At 46.9% G+C, this 16,477-nt stretch overlaps 1 protein-coding gene, 1 long non-coding RNA gene and 1 other non-coding gene across 10 annotated transcripts in view; 1 reads left to right on the plus strand and 2 right to left on the minus strand.

Moving 5' to 3' along the window:
- The first annotated feature begins 280 nt into the window (after positions 1-280).
- On the plus strand, positions 281-428 carry LOC145530739 (small nucleolar RNA SNORA12). The gene has a single exon (XR_014072040.1). It is a non-coding gene; the product is annotated as a small nucleolar RNA SNORA12 (small nucleolar RNA).
- Positions 429-5,529: 5,101 nt separating this feature from the next.
- LOC145528482 (uncharacterized) lies at positions 5,530-10,019 on the minus strand. The gene is made up of 3 exons (XR_014070457.1): positions 9,635-10,019; positions 9,041-9,275; positions 5,530-5,800 (listed from the first exon to the last, which is right to left on the minus strand). It is a non-coding gene; the product is annotated as an uncharacterized LOC145528482 (long non-coding RNA).
- Positions 10,020-10,177: 158 nt separating this feature from the next.
- Positions 10,178-16,477, minus strand: part of PDE8A (phosphodiesterase 8A) — a 153,474-nt gene continuing 147,174 nt past the window's right edge. For all 8 annotated transcript variants that reach the window (XM_081546913.1, XM_081546917.1, XM_081546911.1 and 5 more), the window contains 2 exons: positions 14,365-14,494; positions 10,178-13,370 (listed from right to left, as the gene is read on the minus strand). In XM_081546913.1, coding sequence (XP_081403039.1) covers positions 13,264-13,370; positions 14,365-14,494 — 237 coding nt within the window. In that variant the 3' untranslated portion in view covers positions 10,178-13,263. The remainder of the gene's footprint in view (positions 13,371-14,364; positions 14,495-16,477) is intronic.

Consider the following 16,477-nt stretch of genomic DNA (forward strand, 5'->3'; position numbering starts at 1 on the left):
GGCGCATGTGCTTTGGTAGTTATGGCATGATGACTCAGCTGCCCTGTGGCATGTGGCATCTTAGCTCCCCGACTAGGGATCGAACCAGTGACTCCTGCATTGCAAGGTGGATTCTTAATCACTGGACCACCAGGGAAGTCTCCCCATTTCTTTTTTATGGCTTTCTGAGGTTCTACTGTGCATGCATTTGACTAGTAACTTATGATGGATATCTGTCTCTACTTACTCAATGATGTATATTAAGACTGTATCCAGTCTTCTGCTCTTTTAAATAATGCTGGATTGTGGTAGTTTTCTTTCTGGCACATGTGTTAAGTTTTCAAATGGGCCTGATTCTGCCACATGTGTTATTTAGGAGCTGGCAAAGGCTTGATGACAAAGAGATCTCTTTCTAGCCTTTCCTGCACCAGAGATGTACTCCCACATGTGGCAGGGTATGTCATAAGTTGACATCCTTACAGACAGGCTGACATAGACCTGTCTGGCCTGAGGACAATGTCTGCTGAGGGGTGTTCCTCCATTCCTGTGATGGATTTCAAGAAAAAAAAAAAAAAAGAAACATAATGCTGGGATGAATAGTCTTATTTACTCAAGATTTCTGTTACGTGTAGAAAATTCCCATTTCTAGTTTTGTGTTTGCCCTCTAAAACCTGAGCTTTTACGTTTTGTTTCCATAAAAACAAAAAACCTGAATGAATCTAGTATTCTACCACAGGACAGGCAGTTATCTCACTGAACAGGAAGTCTAGAGTTTTGAGGGTTCCAGGGCTGGTTGATAACACTGAAAACCCAGGTTTCTTCCATCCTTCAGCATTCTCTCTGTTGGAGGTGGCTTCATCCTTGAACTAGGAACAATATGGCTACAACAGTGCTGGGTGTCACATCTAGACCCAACCCACCTAGAGAGAGAGAGAGAGAGAGACTCTTTCTGTGGCTCTCCGGGGAGAGTGAGAACTTGATTCACAGTCATTCTTGCAGATTTCTCTTTATGGCTTACTGGGCAGGACAGGGTCACCTGTCCATTGCTGAAACCGTCACCGATAGATACAGGGTAAGCACGCAGTGCACGAGGCAGCCCTCCCAGTATCAGTGAAGCAGAGATGGTGACCTTCCTGTAGGCAGTGAGAGTTAGCATTAAACCTGAACTTGGAGCTTTGTTCTAAGGTCTTTATGTCACAGTTGTTGTTCACTCACTTAGTTGTGTCCAACTCTTTGCAACCCAATGGACTGTAGCACGCCAGGCTTCCCTGTCCTTCACTATTCCTGGAGCTTTCTCAAACTCATGTCCATTGAGTCGGTGATGCCATCCAACCGTCTCATCCTCTGTCGTCCCCTTCTCCTGCCCTCAGTCTTTCTCAGCATCAGGGTCTTTTCCAATAAGTTGGCCCTTCCCATCAGGTGGCCAAAGTATTGGAGCTTCAGCTTCAGCATCAGTCCTTCCAATGAACATTCAGGACTGATTTCCTTTAGGATGGACTGGTTTGATCTCCTTGCTGTCCAAGGGACTCTCAAGAGTCTTCTCCAACACCACAGTTCAAAAGCATCAATTCTTTGGTGCTCAGCCTTTGTTATGGTCCAACTCTCACATCCATCCATACGTGACTACAGGAAAAACCATAGCTTAGACTAAATGGCAACCCACTGCAGTACTCTTGCCTGGAAAATCCCATGGACGGAGGAGCTTAGTAGGCTACAATCCATGGGGTTGCAAAGAGTCAGACACGACTGAGCAACTACACTTTCTTTCTTTTCTTTCTTTCTTGACTATATGGACCTTTGTTGGCAGAGTAATGTCTCTTTTTTTTAATATGCTGTCTAGGTTTGTCATTGCTTTCCTTCCAAGGAACAAGCATCTTTTAATTTCATGGCTGCTGTCACCATCCAGTGATTTTGGAGCCCAAGAAAATAAAGTCTGTCACTGTTTCCATTGTTTCCCCATCTATTTGCCATAAAGTGATGGGACGGGATGTCATGATCTTTGTTTTTTGAATGTTGAATTTTAAGCCAGCTTTTTCACTTTCCTCTTCCACTTTCATCAAGAGACTCTTTTGTTCCTCTTTGCTTTATGTCATAAAGGTGGTGTCATCTGCCTATCTGAGGTTATTGATATTTCTCCCGGCAATCTTGATTCCAGCTTGTGCTTCACCCAGCCTGGCATTTTGCATGATGTACTCTGCATATAAGTTAAATAAGCAAGGTGACTTACAGCCTTGATGTACTCCTTTCCCAATTTGGAACCAGTCCATTGTTCCATGTCTGGTTCTACCTGTTGCTTCTTGATCGGCATACAGGTTTCTCGGGAGGCAGGTAAGGTGGTCTGGTGTTCCCATCTCTTTAAGAATCCACATCAATCTTGTTCTGTTTTCCCTTTGACTGCTAGGAAATTCTAAGCTAAACTTGCTGCTACTTGGAGCAATTATGGGACATCATGGCATGTTTTATCCTCCCATTAGCTTGTTTAATCTTCATTTTTTAATCGTGTGTGAAATTTCTGGAAACTATACATTCTTGGAGTGGAGCATATTGAAAATAGTATTTTTAATTTTCAGTTTTTAAAAGTTAATCCTAAGGGAAACCTGAGTCTTTACTTTTCGTAAAATCATTTGGAAGGTAAATATATATATATATTTTTTTTCTTCTGAAATCATTTTCAAGAGCTCCACTACACCTGCACGTCTGTGGCCACATCACTAGGTACCTGGGGATATTTTGAGCTGAGCAGTGGAGTAAGAGACCGGTGCCTCATGTGAAGCCAGTCTCTGTCCAGAAGGAAACATATTTTTAATATCTGAAAATGCTCAGATAAATTCTTATTTCTACTATTAGAAACACTGCCTATTCCACCCTCAGTGAGTGACTCGCACTTGGGCCCCCTCTCAGTCTCGGGGACCAGAAACACCCAGCGAAGCTGCCTTGATCCTCCCCACGCCGCCTCCTGCATTGTTCTCGGCCTGCAGTGTTGTTTTTGGCCCCTGAGTTAATGCTATTGCTTCCTGACGGCTGAGTGTGTTTCCTCCTTTTCTCGGTTTTAAATAGGATCTTTTCCACGGGACAAGAATGGGGCCTTTCAGCTGGGGTCTGAGACGTTGGTGAAGTGGGGGGTGACAGGAAATGGGAAGGGTGGCTTGTGAGAACACCATGTTGCAGGGCCCTTCATTCTACAAAGACAGTATCTGTTAAACCTTTTCAACATCAGCGTGCTGGCCCCAGACTGCTGAAGGGCAGGCTCTGGGCAGCAGGTCAGGGGGCCGGGAGGTGGCGTGTCCAGCCAGCTGCTGGCAGTGCCCATGCTGCTGGTACGCTGTCCCTGCTGTGAGAGGTTTCGTTTTCTGGTGCACAGGCCTTGCGGGAGGAGCGAAGACATGCTTTTCAGCATGTCTGTGACTGTGTCAGTGGAGTGAAAGGGCTTCTAAATGTACACACGTGATGGTTCCTGACTTTCTGAAATTTCCTCTTTTTATAGCAGGATGAGACAAATTGTTCAAAGTTTATTCAGCTTCTTCCTGAGCTTGTTGGGAGCCGATGGTTTTAATAACTCCTTTCCCCATTGTTTCTGATCCCGATCCTTGGGGACAAGGTTTCCTTGTGACTCAGAAGCCTGTTCTTCCACATCCAGTTATTTCTTTGAAGAAAATGGGGGAGCAAGACTGCTTCCTACTTTCCTTTGACCTTTTTGTCTGCTGCTGGGCCTCTCTCTGCTCCCGAGGACACACAGGCAGCGCCCACTAGCCACTGTCCGTTCCCGCCGAGTCCTCTGTGAGGCTCAGGCAGGAGGTGGAAGGTGTGGAACACGGTAATTGCTCTGCTTCTCCCCCGCCTTGGAGTGCCTGGGGGCTCCGGCCTCGCCAGCGGCCGCCCCAGGGACCCCAGCAGCAGGGATTAGAGCTGTGTCCTCCGTCTGCCCCTCCCCGCCTTGCCCCTGACTGCTTCAAGCTTGTGTCATGTCCACAGAATTCAGCATGAGGTAGGCTTCACTGCAGAGTCCGGAGTCCACCTCCAGCTGCCTCCCTCCTCTGGTGTCACATCCCCCTCAGCGGTCACATCCCCGTCTGGACTGGTGGTTCCCCTCTCGAATCCTGGTTATGGACTTGCACCACCTCCTCCGTCATTCAGATTTCAAACCTTGGAGTTATAGAAATAATCACAAGTATTACATTTAGAGAAACCCAGAAAAGCACAAGGCTGGTAGTGAAGCCCTAGTGACCCCTGCCCCCTAAATCAGCCCCCGCCTCCACAGACAGCCCCTGCCTCCAGAGACAACCCCCACAAAAGTGCCACTTCCTTCCTTCTAGTTTTTTTTCTAATCTCATGTATCTTTTCCTCTCCCTCCAAAATGGGTCATTCCATATTCTTCAATGAATTTTCATTTAATCACACAGCCTTGAGGTCGTCCCGTTTCCCTTATTTACTAAATCATTATTTTTAGTGACTGCAAACAACTCTGTTTTGGAATCACACCAAACTTTTCTTCTCAACAGTCCCCTTTGCTGGGCATTTTGATTGTCCTGAGTTTCTAACTTATAAACAGCTGTGGTGCACACCGCTGAGGTTTCCTTGTGGTCCCCATCTCGCTGGTTGTTGCTTGAGTTGGTGCTGTGTTCCAGCTTCCCCGTCCCTCTCTAGCCCCTCGTGGCTTTGGCCCAGGGGCACATTGTCTTGTCTCTTAAACTTGGGTGAAATTAGCAGGGTTTCGTTGTTCTGTTTTGAAATAAACTCTGTATTTTATATCATCTTTTCCACTGTGAGATGATAAGGATATTTTCTTCATTTTTTTCCTAATGTTTTTATGTTTAATTTTCACTTCTATAATTTAAAAAAATTTTTGGCTGCACGGGGTCTTAGTTGTGGCATGCAGGATCTTTGATCTTTAGTTGTGGCATGCGAACTCTTAGTTGTGGCATGTGGGATCTAGATCCCAGACTGGGGATTAAACGTGGGCCCCTGCATTGGGTGCGTGGAGTCTTAGCCACTGGACCACCATTGTGGTTCGGGTGGTAAGTTGTTCTGACTCTTTGCGACTTCATGGACTGTAGCATGCCAGGCTTTCCTGTCCTTCACCATCTCCTGGAACTTGCTCAGACTCATGTCCACTGAGTCGGTGATGCCATCCAACCATCTCATTTTCACTTCTAAAGCATTGGCGCACTAAGAATCACTTTCTCAGATAGCTACGTAGTCATCCTCACAACATTTTGGAATAAATCCATCTTCCCTCCAATGGTGTGAAGCAGCACCTGTACTATTCTACTAAACTCCTTTGTCTGTTCTGATATATTCCTGGCTCTATTCAGTTTTATTTATTCATCTAAATAGGGGTCAGTGTCTCAGTGTTTTAATCATGGCAGCTTTTTATGTTTTCATGTCTTAGGCTAGTCCTCTCTCTTCACTCATCATTTTCAGAATGTTCCTGATTTTCCTTCATTCAACAGATTAACATGAGAATGACAACTACATTCAAAAGATTTTGAACTCATAGAATACATTAGGGAGAAATTGACAGTTTTACAAAATCAACTCATCCTGAAAGTAGGGTTTGCCTTTTCATTTATTCAGATCTTTTATATTCCTCAGGAGCACTGTTCAAAATTCACATATGGACACAGAATGATCCCTGGTCCCCACAGGCAATTCATGTTACTTGTTCTGCGTGTGCATAACCAGAGATTTTGTTTATGTAGTATTTAAACAAATGCTAGCGTGTATGTATATTGTTCTGTGTTATGTCCTTTTCCCACATTTTAATATATCTTGGCAATCTCTCCGTATTAGCACATGAGGAACCTTCTCATTCCTTTTTTACCTAAAAAAAAGCATAGGATTCTATTGTAGGGACAAACCATCATTTATTTACTCACCCTTCTTAAATCATAGACATTTAAGGTGTTTTCCATCTTTCACTATCACGAGCAGGGCTGTCATAAACCATTCCGTATAGGCATCATTTCCCACATATGAGCCTATCTTTGGGGCTTCCCTGGTGGCTCAGATGGTAAAGAATCTGCCTGCAATGCAGGAGACCTGGGTTCGATCCCTGGGTCAGAAAGATCCCCTGGAGGAGGGAATGTCTACCCACTCCAGTATTCTTGCCTGGAGAAAGAATCCCATGGACAGAGGAGCCTGGCGGGCTACCGTTTGTGGGGTCACAGAGTCGGATATGACTGAGCATGTCTTTAGGAAGGTGTCTCTGGAAGTGGAACTGCTCGGCCACGACACACCTATAGTTGTGATCGGGGCACACTCGGCAGTGCTGCCCTCCACAGAGGGTGTACTGGTTTACACTCACCTGCCAATGTGTAAGAGTGCCTGTGTCCACACGTTTCTCAACACACTCTACCAACACTGTCTGTTTTGTTTACTAATCTTAAAAGTGAGAAATATCTCAAATTGGTTCTACTTTGCATTTCAGTCACTATCAGTGAGACTTAGCATAAACTGGAATCTTTTTATACTTTTTTCTGTGAACTTTCTGTTCATATCATTTTCCTATTTTTTCCTACTGTTTACGTATTAAGTTCACGAAAATCAGTATTTTGGGAAGTACACTTTTTGTAAAATGAATTAGAAACATTTCATTGTTTGTTTTGATTTATTGTGGTTGGTATCTAGAATATTTTTACAGTTGAGTTCATTACTGTTTTTTCATATGGCTTCCCTGTGTTGTATATATACCACTTAGACTTTCTCTACTTAAAATATTCTCCTAGTCATCTAATCACCAGGCATAGTGACCACATTAAAAAAAAAAGATGAAATATTTCAACATTTAGAAGAGTATAGTGATACATTTTTAAAAGACAGATATACCCATCACCAGGGGTTCCCGAGCGGTGCTAGTGGTAAAGAACCCTCCTGCCAATGCAGGGGATGTAAGAGATGAGAGTTGGATCTCTGGGTCAGGAAGATCTGGAGGAGGGCATGGCAACCCGCTCCAGTATTCTTGCCTGAAGAATCCCATGGACAGAGGAGCCTGGTGGGCTACAGTCCATGGGTCACAAAGTCGGACAAAACTGAAGCAATTTAGCATGCAGCACACACCCATCACCAGAATTAATGTTAATATTTTGCCATGTCTGCTTTAGATTTCTTTCCTTTGAATGTCTCTCCAGTACCAGTGCCTCCCCTGCCCCTGAGGTCACCGCCTTTGTGAAGTTGCAGTGTGCCCTCCTGGTCATAGTCGGGGGCCTTCATTTGGGACTGGAGAACCCCCTCAGGTTAGCCGCAATGGAAGGGGTTTATCAGAACTCTTAACTGAGTTTCCTGGAGTGAAGTTGCTCAGTCGTGTCCGACTCTTTGCTACCCCATGGACTGTAGCCTACCAGGCTCCTCAGTCCATGGAATTTTCCAGGCAAGAGTACTGGGGTGGGTTGCCATTTCCTAAAATACAGATCACAGCTTGGGCTGAGTCAGCTGCTGTGCCCCAGAGCCTCCTGCTTCCACTGTAGTCAGCGCTGCCAGTGGGGAGAATGCAAAGTCAATACCTCTACACGTGTTCTCCATTTATGACATGATTCTTTTAATTTTGGTTGCACAGCACAGCATGAGGGATCTTAGTTCCCTGATCAGGGATTGAACCTGCACCCCTTGCAATGGAAGCAGAGAGTCCTAACCGCTGGACTGCAGAGGAGTCCCTGTGAAACATTTCTACGTAGAGCCTTGCACATTTGCATCTGATGCGCATGTACGTGCTACGTTGCTTCACTCATGGTCCAACTCTTTGCAACACTATGGATAGTCGCCCGCCACGCTCCTCTGTCAGTGGGATTCCCCAGGCAAGAATGCTGGAGTGGGTTGCCATCCCGTCCTCCAGGGGCTCTTCCCGACCCAGGGATCCAACACACATCTCTTACGTCTCCTCCATTGGCAGGTGGGTTCTTTACTGGGAAGCCCTTGAGTCTGACAGGGGAACCTAAGGGAGTGTGGAGGGAAAAGCACTTGCTTTTCTAGTTTGTGTCTACACCAGGAGCTTGGTGTCACACAAGCCAGTTCACAGCATTGGTAAACTTCCTGAATGTTTTAATGCTCCTACTATTAATTTTTCCATAAGCAATAGAGTATTGTTTCGAGTATTCAAAAAATTGACGCAAATGGTATCATACTGCAACTTAGCCTTTTCTTTCAATATTCTTAAGCCTTTCCCTGTGGACATCTGCAGCTCTACTTCATTCTTTTTAACTGCTGTATATTGTATGTGTATTAGTTATTTGTTATTGTGTAACTAATTATCCTAAAATTTACTGGCAAGGAACAGCATTTACCATGTCCCCGTTTCTGTGGGTAGGAACCTGGGTGTGGCTGAGGTGGGTCCTCTGGCCCAGGGTCTCAGGTGTCTGCTGCAGCTGTGGTCTCATCCGAAGACCCAGCTGTGGCAGAATCTGCTTCCAGCACACTCGTCTGGTGGCTGGCAGCATGCCTCCGTGGTGGCTGTGGGCTCAAGGCTGCCCGCACTTCTTTGCCATGTAGGCCTCTCCATAGGGCAGCTCACAACATGGCAGCTGCCTCATCAGAGCAAGCACATAAGAACATGAGAGTGTGCAGGGTGGGTATCACCACCTGTGGTGAATTGTGGTTTAGTCACCCAGTTGTGTCCGGCTCTTTTGTGACCTCATGAACTATAGCCCACCAGACTCTCTGTCCATGGGATTTCCCAGGCAAGAATACCGGAGTGGGTTGCCATTTCCTCCTCCAGGAGATCTTCCCGACTCAGGGAATGAACCCGCATCTCCTGCTTGGCAGGCAGATTCTTTACCACTGAGCCTCCTGGGAAGCCCAGCAGGTTGAATAATCTGCCTCCAAATTCAAATAGCCTGAAACCTCAGAATGTGACCTGTTTCTTGCTGTTATTCCCCGCCCCACCCCACCCCCACTATACCTACTTAATTTTGTCTGGATGTTTACCAATCTGTGCTTACTACTGCTTTCTATAGATACCCCACCTCCTCTTTCTGAACTTGTTAAAGAAGTACATCTTTCAGCAGTTTTTTTCCCATAGTGTTCTGTTTATGATTAACATATGTACATGTCTGGAATAATCTTTGTTTACCTTCACTCTTGAACCATAGCTTGGTATGTAATTCTAGGCTGACAGTTTCCTTCAGTGTTTTGAAATACTATTCCCTTGTCTTCTCATTGTTGCAAATGAGAATTCTGATGGCAGTCTGATGCTCGTTCCTTTGTAAGTGATCTGTCTTTTCTCACAGCTTTTAGGTTTTTCTCTTGAAGCTGAACACTCTGCATTTTCATGGTGTTGTGTCATCCTATCTGAGATTTGATGTGCCCTGTAATATGAGGAGTTGGCTTGTCAGGTCTGGAGGGACTCCCAGGCGTTCTCTGGATAGTGCTTCTCCCCGATTCTCCTCCCGCCAGATCACCTAATATAGACACAGTTTGGAGCATCTCATTCTACCCTCCATATTTTAACATTGCTTTCACATTTTCCATTTTTAATCTCTGTGCTACACATTGAGTCATTTCCTTAAATCTTCCAATTGGCTACTTCTCTCTTTAGTTATGTCTGGTTTTCTGTTAAACCTACCCAGAAGTTTTCCATTTGTTTTGATGACTATGTTCTTCATGCCTAGAATATCTCTTTGGTTCTTTTTCAGATTTTTTTTTTTTCAAAACTACCTTGGTTTACCTTATGGTTTCCATTGCTTCTTCCATTGCTTCAAACATGTTAAGTGCTTTCATCCTCAAGTCTCTTGATGATTATTCCATCTCTGCCTCATGATGGTTGAGTTCCTCGTGGGATCACTCTCTTTTCTTTCCTGGAGGGGAGAGGGCTTTCTTCCCATGTCAGTCAACAGTTACCAACTTGGGTCGCCTGTGTCCACACAGGAAAAGGGGGGGTTTGTTTCCTTAGAGAGACCCCTGAGGGGCTGGCCTTGTCAGACCTCCAGAGTGCCCAGACATCTTGAATGGGCATCATGAACCCGGGACCATCTCTGAGAGCCCCTCTGCCAGCCCTTCAGGGCACATGATCTCTCTCAATGGGCAGCTAGTGGTGAATTAAAGGTATCTCTGAGAATTCTTCAACATATTCCGGCCCTTTGTGACCCGAAAAGGTAACTTAACTATTTATTTCTTCTGTTTAAAAAAAAAAAAAGGTATTTTCTTTATTTATATGGAGAAAAAGATGAAGTATTTTAAGTATAAGACTTCAAAGAAAAGGTGACACATGTTTTCTTTAAAACAAATAGTTTAATTTCATTTTTATCTGGAAAAAAGCATACAAGTTTAAAAGGAAACAGCAAGAACTTTGACACGTCATCGTGTCATTTTTTTCTAAACGGTACTAGAACTTGTTCAAAATGTGAAGATACAGAACCGTTATAAATTTCTGGAATCAAAGACTCCAAATCCAGATGAAAACAGATTAGTATAAAATGTCAATTCACGAAATATTCCATTTTCTCTGTTTTTATGGGGAATATTCTGTAGAAACACTGTATACAAAATAAGGCAGACTTTTGGAAATTCAAGTATAAAATTTTTAGGAAAAATAAGTGTGAAGTCCAGTTTCTTTCACTTTGGGGAGTCGCCTGCAGAGCCAGTGTTGGAGCTCTGGCTGCTGCACAGAAGAGCCCTTTCGAGCTCTTCTGGGGTCACTAGTTGTTGTTCAGTCACTCAGCTGTGTCTGACTCTCTGCGACCCTATGGAGTGCAGCACGCCAGGCTTCCCTGTCCTTCACTATCTCCCAGAGTTTGCTCAAACTCGTGTCCATCAGGTCGGTGATGCCATCCAACCATCTCGTCCTCTGTCGTCCTCTTCTCCTCCTGCCTTCAATCTTTCCCAGCATCAGGGTCTTTTCTAATGAGTCTGCTCTTCGCATCAGGTGGCCAAAGTATTGGAGCTTCAGCTTCAGCATCAGTCCTTCCAGTGACTATTCCGGACTGATTTCCTTTAGGGTTGACTGGTTTGATCTCCTTGCAGTCCAAGGGACTCTCAAGAGTCTTCTCCAACACCACAGTTCAAAAGCATCAGTTCTTCAGCACTCTGCTTTCTTTCTGGTCCAGTTCTCACATCCATACATGACCACTGGGAAAACTGTAGCTTTGACTATACAGACCTTTGTTGGCAAAGTAATGTCTCTGCTTTTTAATACACTGCATAGGTTTGTCATAGCTTTTCTTCCGAGGAGCAAGCGTCTTTTAATTTCATGGCTGCTATCACCATCTGCAGTGATTTTGGAGCCCAAGAAAATAAAGTTTGTCACTGTTTCTACATTTTCCCATCACTTTGCCATGAAGTGACAGGACTGGATGCCATGATCTTTGTTTTTTGAATGTTAAGTTTTAAGCCAGCTTTTTCACTCTCCCCTTCCACTTTCATCAAGAGGCTCTTTAGTTCCTCTTCACTTTCTGCCATAAGGATGGCATCATCTGCACATCTGAGGTTATCAATATTTCTCCCAGCAGTCTTGATTCCAGCTTGTGCTTCATCCAGCCTGGCATTTCACATGATGTACTCTGCATATAAGCTAAATAAGCAGGGTGACAATATACAGCCCTTAACATATTCCTTTCCCAATTTTGAAAGAGTCTGTTGTTCCATGTCTGGTTCTACCTGTTGCTTCTTGACCTGCATACAGGTTTCTCAGGAGGCAGGTCAGGTGGTCTGGTATTCCCATCTCTTTAAGAATTTTCTACAGTTTGCTGTGATCCACATAGTCAAAGGCTTTAGTGTAGTCAACACAGCAGAAGTAGATGTTTTTCTGGAATTCTCTTGCTTTTTCTATGATCCAATGGACATTGGCAATTTGATCTCTTGTTCCTCTGCCTTTTCTAAATCCAGCTTGGAAGTTCTTGGTTCACGTACTGTTGAAGCCTAGCTTGGAGAATTTTGAGCATTACTTTGCTACCATGTGAAATGAGTACAATTGTGTGGTAGTCTGAACATTCTTTGGCATTGTCTTTCTTTGGGATTGCAATGATAATATACCTTTTCCAGTTCTGTGGCCACTGCTGAGCTTTCCAAATTTGCTGGCATATTGAGTGCAGCACTTTCACAGCACCATCTTTTAGGATTTGAAATAGCTCAGCTGGAATTCCATCACACCCACTAGCTTTGTTTGTAGTGATGCTTCCTAAGGCTCACTTGATTTCGCATTCCAGGATGGCTGGCTCTAGGTGAGTGATCACACCATCATGGTTATATGGGTTATTAAGATCTTTCTTGTATAGTTCTTTTGTTACTTGCCACCTCTTCATAATGTCTTCTGTTTAGATATCTGTTTAGATATCTGTTAGGTCCATTCCATCTCTGTCCTTTATTATGCTGATCTTTGCATGAAATGTTCCCTTGTTAACTCTAATTTTCTTGAAGAGATCTCTAGTCTTTCCCATTTTATTGTTTTTCTCTACTTCTTTGCATTGTTCACTTAGGAAGGCTTTCTTATCTCTCCTTGCTACTCTTTGGAACTCTGCATTCAGATGGGTATATCTTTCCTTTCCTCCTTTGCCTTTTGCTTCTCTTCTTTTCTCAACTATTTGTAAGGCCTCCTCAGACAACCATTGTGCCTTTTTGGATTTCAAAACAATTTTCCCAATTAACATCAATCAGAAAAGTCTAACATACACAAATATTTCTATAGTGCAGTAAAAATGTATCATTTATTTTAAATTTGCATTATGAAAATAAGTCTATACACCAAGTGATGTCTATTTAATGACTATGAATCATGTAAATTTGGTCATGGCATCTAAAGTTGGCTTTGGCTTTGAAGTATTTTTCAATTCATAGAAAATAGTGAACTTCTAATAAAATAAATAAAACATTTTAATAATTGATATTAATAATCAACTTCAGAATTTGTCTTTTTCATTTGCTGTTCAATTTTAAAAGAGAAGTCACTTTGAGTAGTGTTCCAGAGTGAGTGATTGCACCTTCTATGATGTGGAAAAGATCCGATTGCCATTAGCTGTTCTTGAGTGCTGAACATAATCTAGAGAAACCTCAACAAGACATTCTCTGTCGCCGGCAGAAACTCCGTCAGCGTCCTTGGCTGGGACTCCCGAGCTCGGGTTTGGACAGACAGACGCTGATGCAAGCCGTGTTCTCTGAGACTCTCTGCGGAGCCCCGGCAGCAGGCTGGCTCAGTGAGTGGACGAAGCCTCACTCTACAGCAATGGCATCAGGTGGTGGTTAGGGACGGTGACTGCGTCCCTGGGTGCTCTCGCAGGCTCTGTGCATCGGGGGGCTGATCGGCTAATACGGAGAGGTGCTCTGCCGCCCTCAGGAATCCCCGGTGACCACAGGGGTACCGTGCTATTCGGGAGGCGGGCGCAGGCTCCGCAGCTTCATGTCGTCCAGTCCTTTCCAGTATTTAAAGTTGTTGTCGAGATGCTGCATTAACTCAGGCAGGTCTACAAAGGCTGCAAGAAAGATGGGAGTGTGATAAGATTGCACCTTCCCGGGGTGCACATGGAGGCTTTCTAAGGAGAGGGACGGACAGGAGGGGACAGTGCTCTGTGCTCGGCAGGCGTGGCACGGCCCACAGCCTGGAGAAGCTGAAACCCCACCTGTGCTCAGTGCCCGCCGTGCCTCTGTCACCAGCTGACAGCTCTGGCGGATGGAGCGAAGGGGGCTCGCCGGTTTTAGCACCATTAATCAGCACCCTGGGGCCTGGGCTGCCTGATCCCGGCCCTGACCGGCTCTCCTGGGCGTCCCATCCCCCTTCCTTGATCACATCCCCTTCCGCCTGCAGCACGTGGCGCGAGCAGCGAGCTAGTGAAGAGAACTTGGGCCGGGAGTGGCCACGTCAGGTCTCGGCCCAGAAGCAGTGAGCAGAGCCTGCGGCCCAGCCCGCGGCCCCAGTGCCTTTGCCACCTCAGTCCTCCGTCCCCCGCCTCTCAGCACCGAGACACGGGCTCGTCTCCTGCTGCCGAATCCAGACTGGACGTGGGTCCGCCTCCCGGCAGGGACCCTTCCCTAAAAGCCCTCTACCTGCCAGGGGGCTCCACCCGCGCTGAGGGCTACGAGGAGGGTTGTGCCCACGTCAGAGACCAGCCTGCCCTCAGGTCGGCTACCGGGGAGGCCGGCGGAGAAGCTGGGGGAGCGGACAGTGGAAGAGCTCCCTCAGAAGGTAAGTGGTTCTGAATCCTGGGCTTTTGACTGGCAGCCTCTTCAGCCCCATGTTCAATGCTCTCATTTTGCGACTGGGACAACAGGTAGCCCTAGAGCCAGGGGCAGCTGAGGAAAAAGAGCAGAGAGCGCCCCGTCCTCCGGGACCTCCTTGACAGCGCCTGGCTTCTCCTCGGCCTCTGCACACTCTGAGCCCCCGAACATACTCTACAGTCAGAACCGCACTATGCGCTACTTAATGTGGGCTCCCTGTTACTGAGGGAGATACAGTCCGCGTGTTCTTACCGTCCCAGGCATCAAACATGTCTGTGATGAAGTAGTCGATGAAAGAGATCTGGGATTTAGGGATGCTGCAGGTATTTCTGTCAAAAACCGGCATCACCACAGGCAAGTCCCGTTGCTTCTCTTCGTCTGTCTGCAAGGCAGAAAATGCCAGAATTACGAGACCCAGGACCAGGCTCCATGCCCACCAGGACCATTCCCTCCACTGGAGCCTCTCCTGGCAGCCCAGGGAGCTCGTGGGAGAAGCCGGTCACAGCGCCAGCCCCTGGACCCTCCATGACATGTCACGTCATCCCTGATGGGACCACCCAACCCACATATCTTCGGCACCTCAAGCGTCCTGCCAAAGCTCCTGGGGCTGCTGAGCGGGGTTCCTGCAGTGCATGAGCACACCAGTCTGCCCAGCCATCTCCCACCTCTGGGCATGTCAGGGGCCTGACCCAGCGCCACAGTGCGGAGTGAGAAACAGCCCCCTTCGCAGAGAAGGGACAAGTGCCTGCTTCTCACCTCAGGCCAGATTATTTTATTTTAAAAAGTTCTGAACACCTTTGAGGCAAAAAAGCTCTAGGATGAAGATTTTATGTACTTTGATAGTCAGACCCTTCCAGAACATCTTCAGTATTCCAATATTATGTGTACAAAATTGGAAATATAATGAAGATCCTGGTGGCGGGTGGGAAGCAAGTTTATCTTAAAAGATATAAGGGAATTTCTTTTTTTTTTTTTCATCACGTTGCTTTCACCAAAGGATCCAGGAGAAAGGATGAAGTGATGCCCAGAGGGTGATGATGAAGCAGGGGGTCCTTCCTGGAATGAGGTGTGAACTCAGAGGGTTTGAGGGAGCCAGTGGAATCAATGAGAGGTCCCTGGGGAGCTAGGCAGCCAGGGCTGAGTTAAGTAGATGGTTACCCAAGGGGCAGGATGAGGGGTCTTGAGTGCAGGACCAAGTAAGGTTGGGGTGAGCCTGGCGAGAGGACTGGAGCCATCCCCTGGCTCTGGAGGCACAGCTGTCCTCAGGGGTCCTGGGTCTTTGTTCTGTTGATCTGGGCAGGCAGCCCCTGTGGGCAGCTAGTGAGAAGGTGACAGAAGGGGCAGCTCAACACGGAAGACAGGCGGGGAGTTAACACTCAGGAAGCCTGGTGTGGGTGCAGGAGTTGGTTCTCTAGGGGCATCCAGCGGCGGGGTGGAGATCCTGGGACGAGTGGACCTGCTGACCAGGCCTGGCTTCTCTGGAGGGTGTTCAGTGAGAGCAAAGGCTGAAGACAGGAGGTATGCAGTGCATTCGGCCATCAGCCAGAGCCTGGCTCTGGTGGCTGAGCTCTGTGGGCCATGTGGGAGAGTGAAGGACCTTTGATAAGCATCTACTACGGGGACCAGAATTCAGGTGTTCCACGGGAGCAAAAGAAGACCTACACTTGGGGCTGGAAGCCTGTCCCTCCAACTCTTATACCTGGAACTGTTCCCACAGGGCAAACTGGGCCAGTCCCCCTCATCCCCCCAGCCCAGGGCTGTTCTGGACAGCTGGCTGGGAGCTGCCTCCCTGGGTCCATTCTGCTTCTATTCTGTCTTTTCCCAGGCCTGGCAATCACCAGCAGGGCAGCAGGGACTGGTGAGAAGTTACGGCCACCTCACCCTACACGTCGGTGGGTCCGAGGCCAGAGACACTGGAAGAACTGGGCTCCACAGCTCAAGGCAGGTGACTCTCCCTGGGAGTGACAGTGATTCACTATAGCTCTCAACATGAAATCTCCACTGCAGGACAACAGGTAACCTCTGGGAGTTTTCCCAGGAGGGACCGTTCCGCACGTAGCACCGTGCTGCAGAGACGCGCTTATGCTAGGAGGTGCTGACAGTGCTGGGGACAGTGCCAAGGAAGAGGCCTGGGCTCCCTTGTGCAGGTGGTCAGTGCTAGACCCTGGGCCAGGGCAGAAGCCAGCAGGAGGAGCCGCTGCTGTGCCAGGCCTGGGAGCTGAGGCACACAAGCTTGGCTGAGACTGCTTAGGCCAGGCTTTCCTGAGAGGCAGGGCAGAGACCATCTACACCAGCTGTCAGGCCAGGAGCACACCCCAGGAGGTGTGGGAGGCAGGGTCGGGGGGCTCTGGGCAGAGGATGAGTG

This window comes from Giraffa tippelskirchi, chromosome 12, assembly GCF_054371585.1.
Source record: "Giraffa tippelskirchi isolate mGirTip1 chromosome 12, T2T-mGirTip1v1.2.pri, whole genome shotgun sequence".
NCBI lineage: Eukaryota > Metazoa > Chordata > Mammalia > Artiodactyla > Giraffidae > Giraffa > Giraffa tippelskirchi.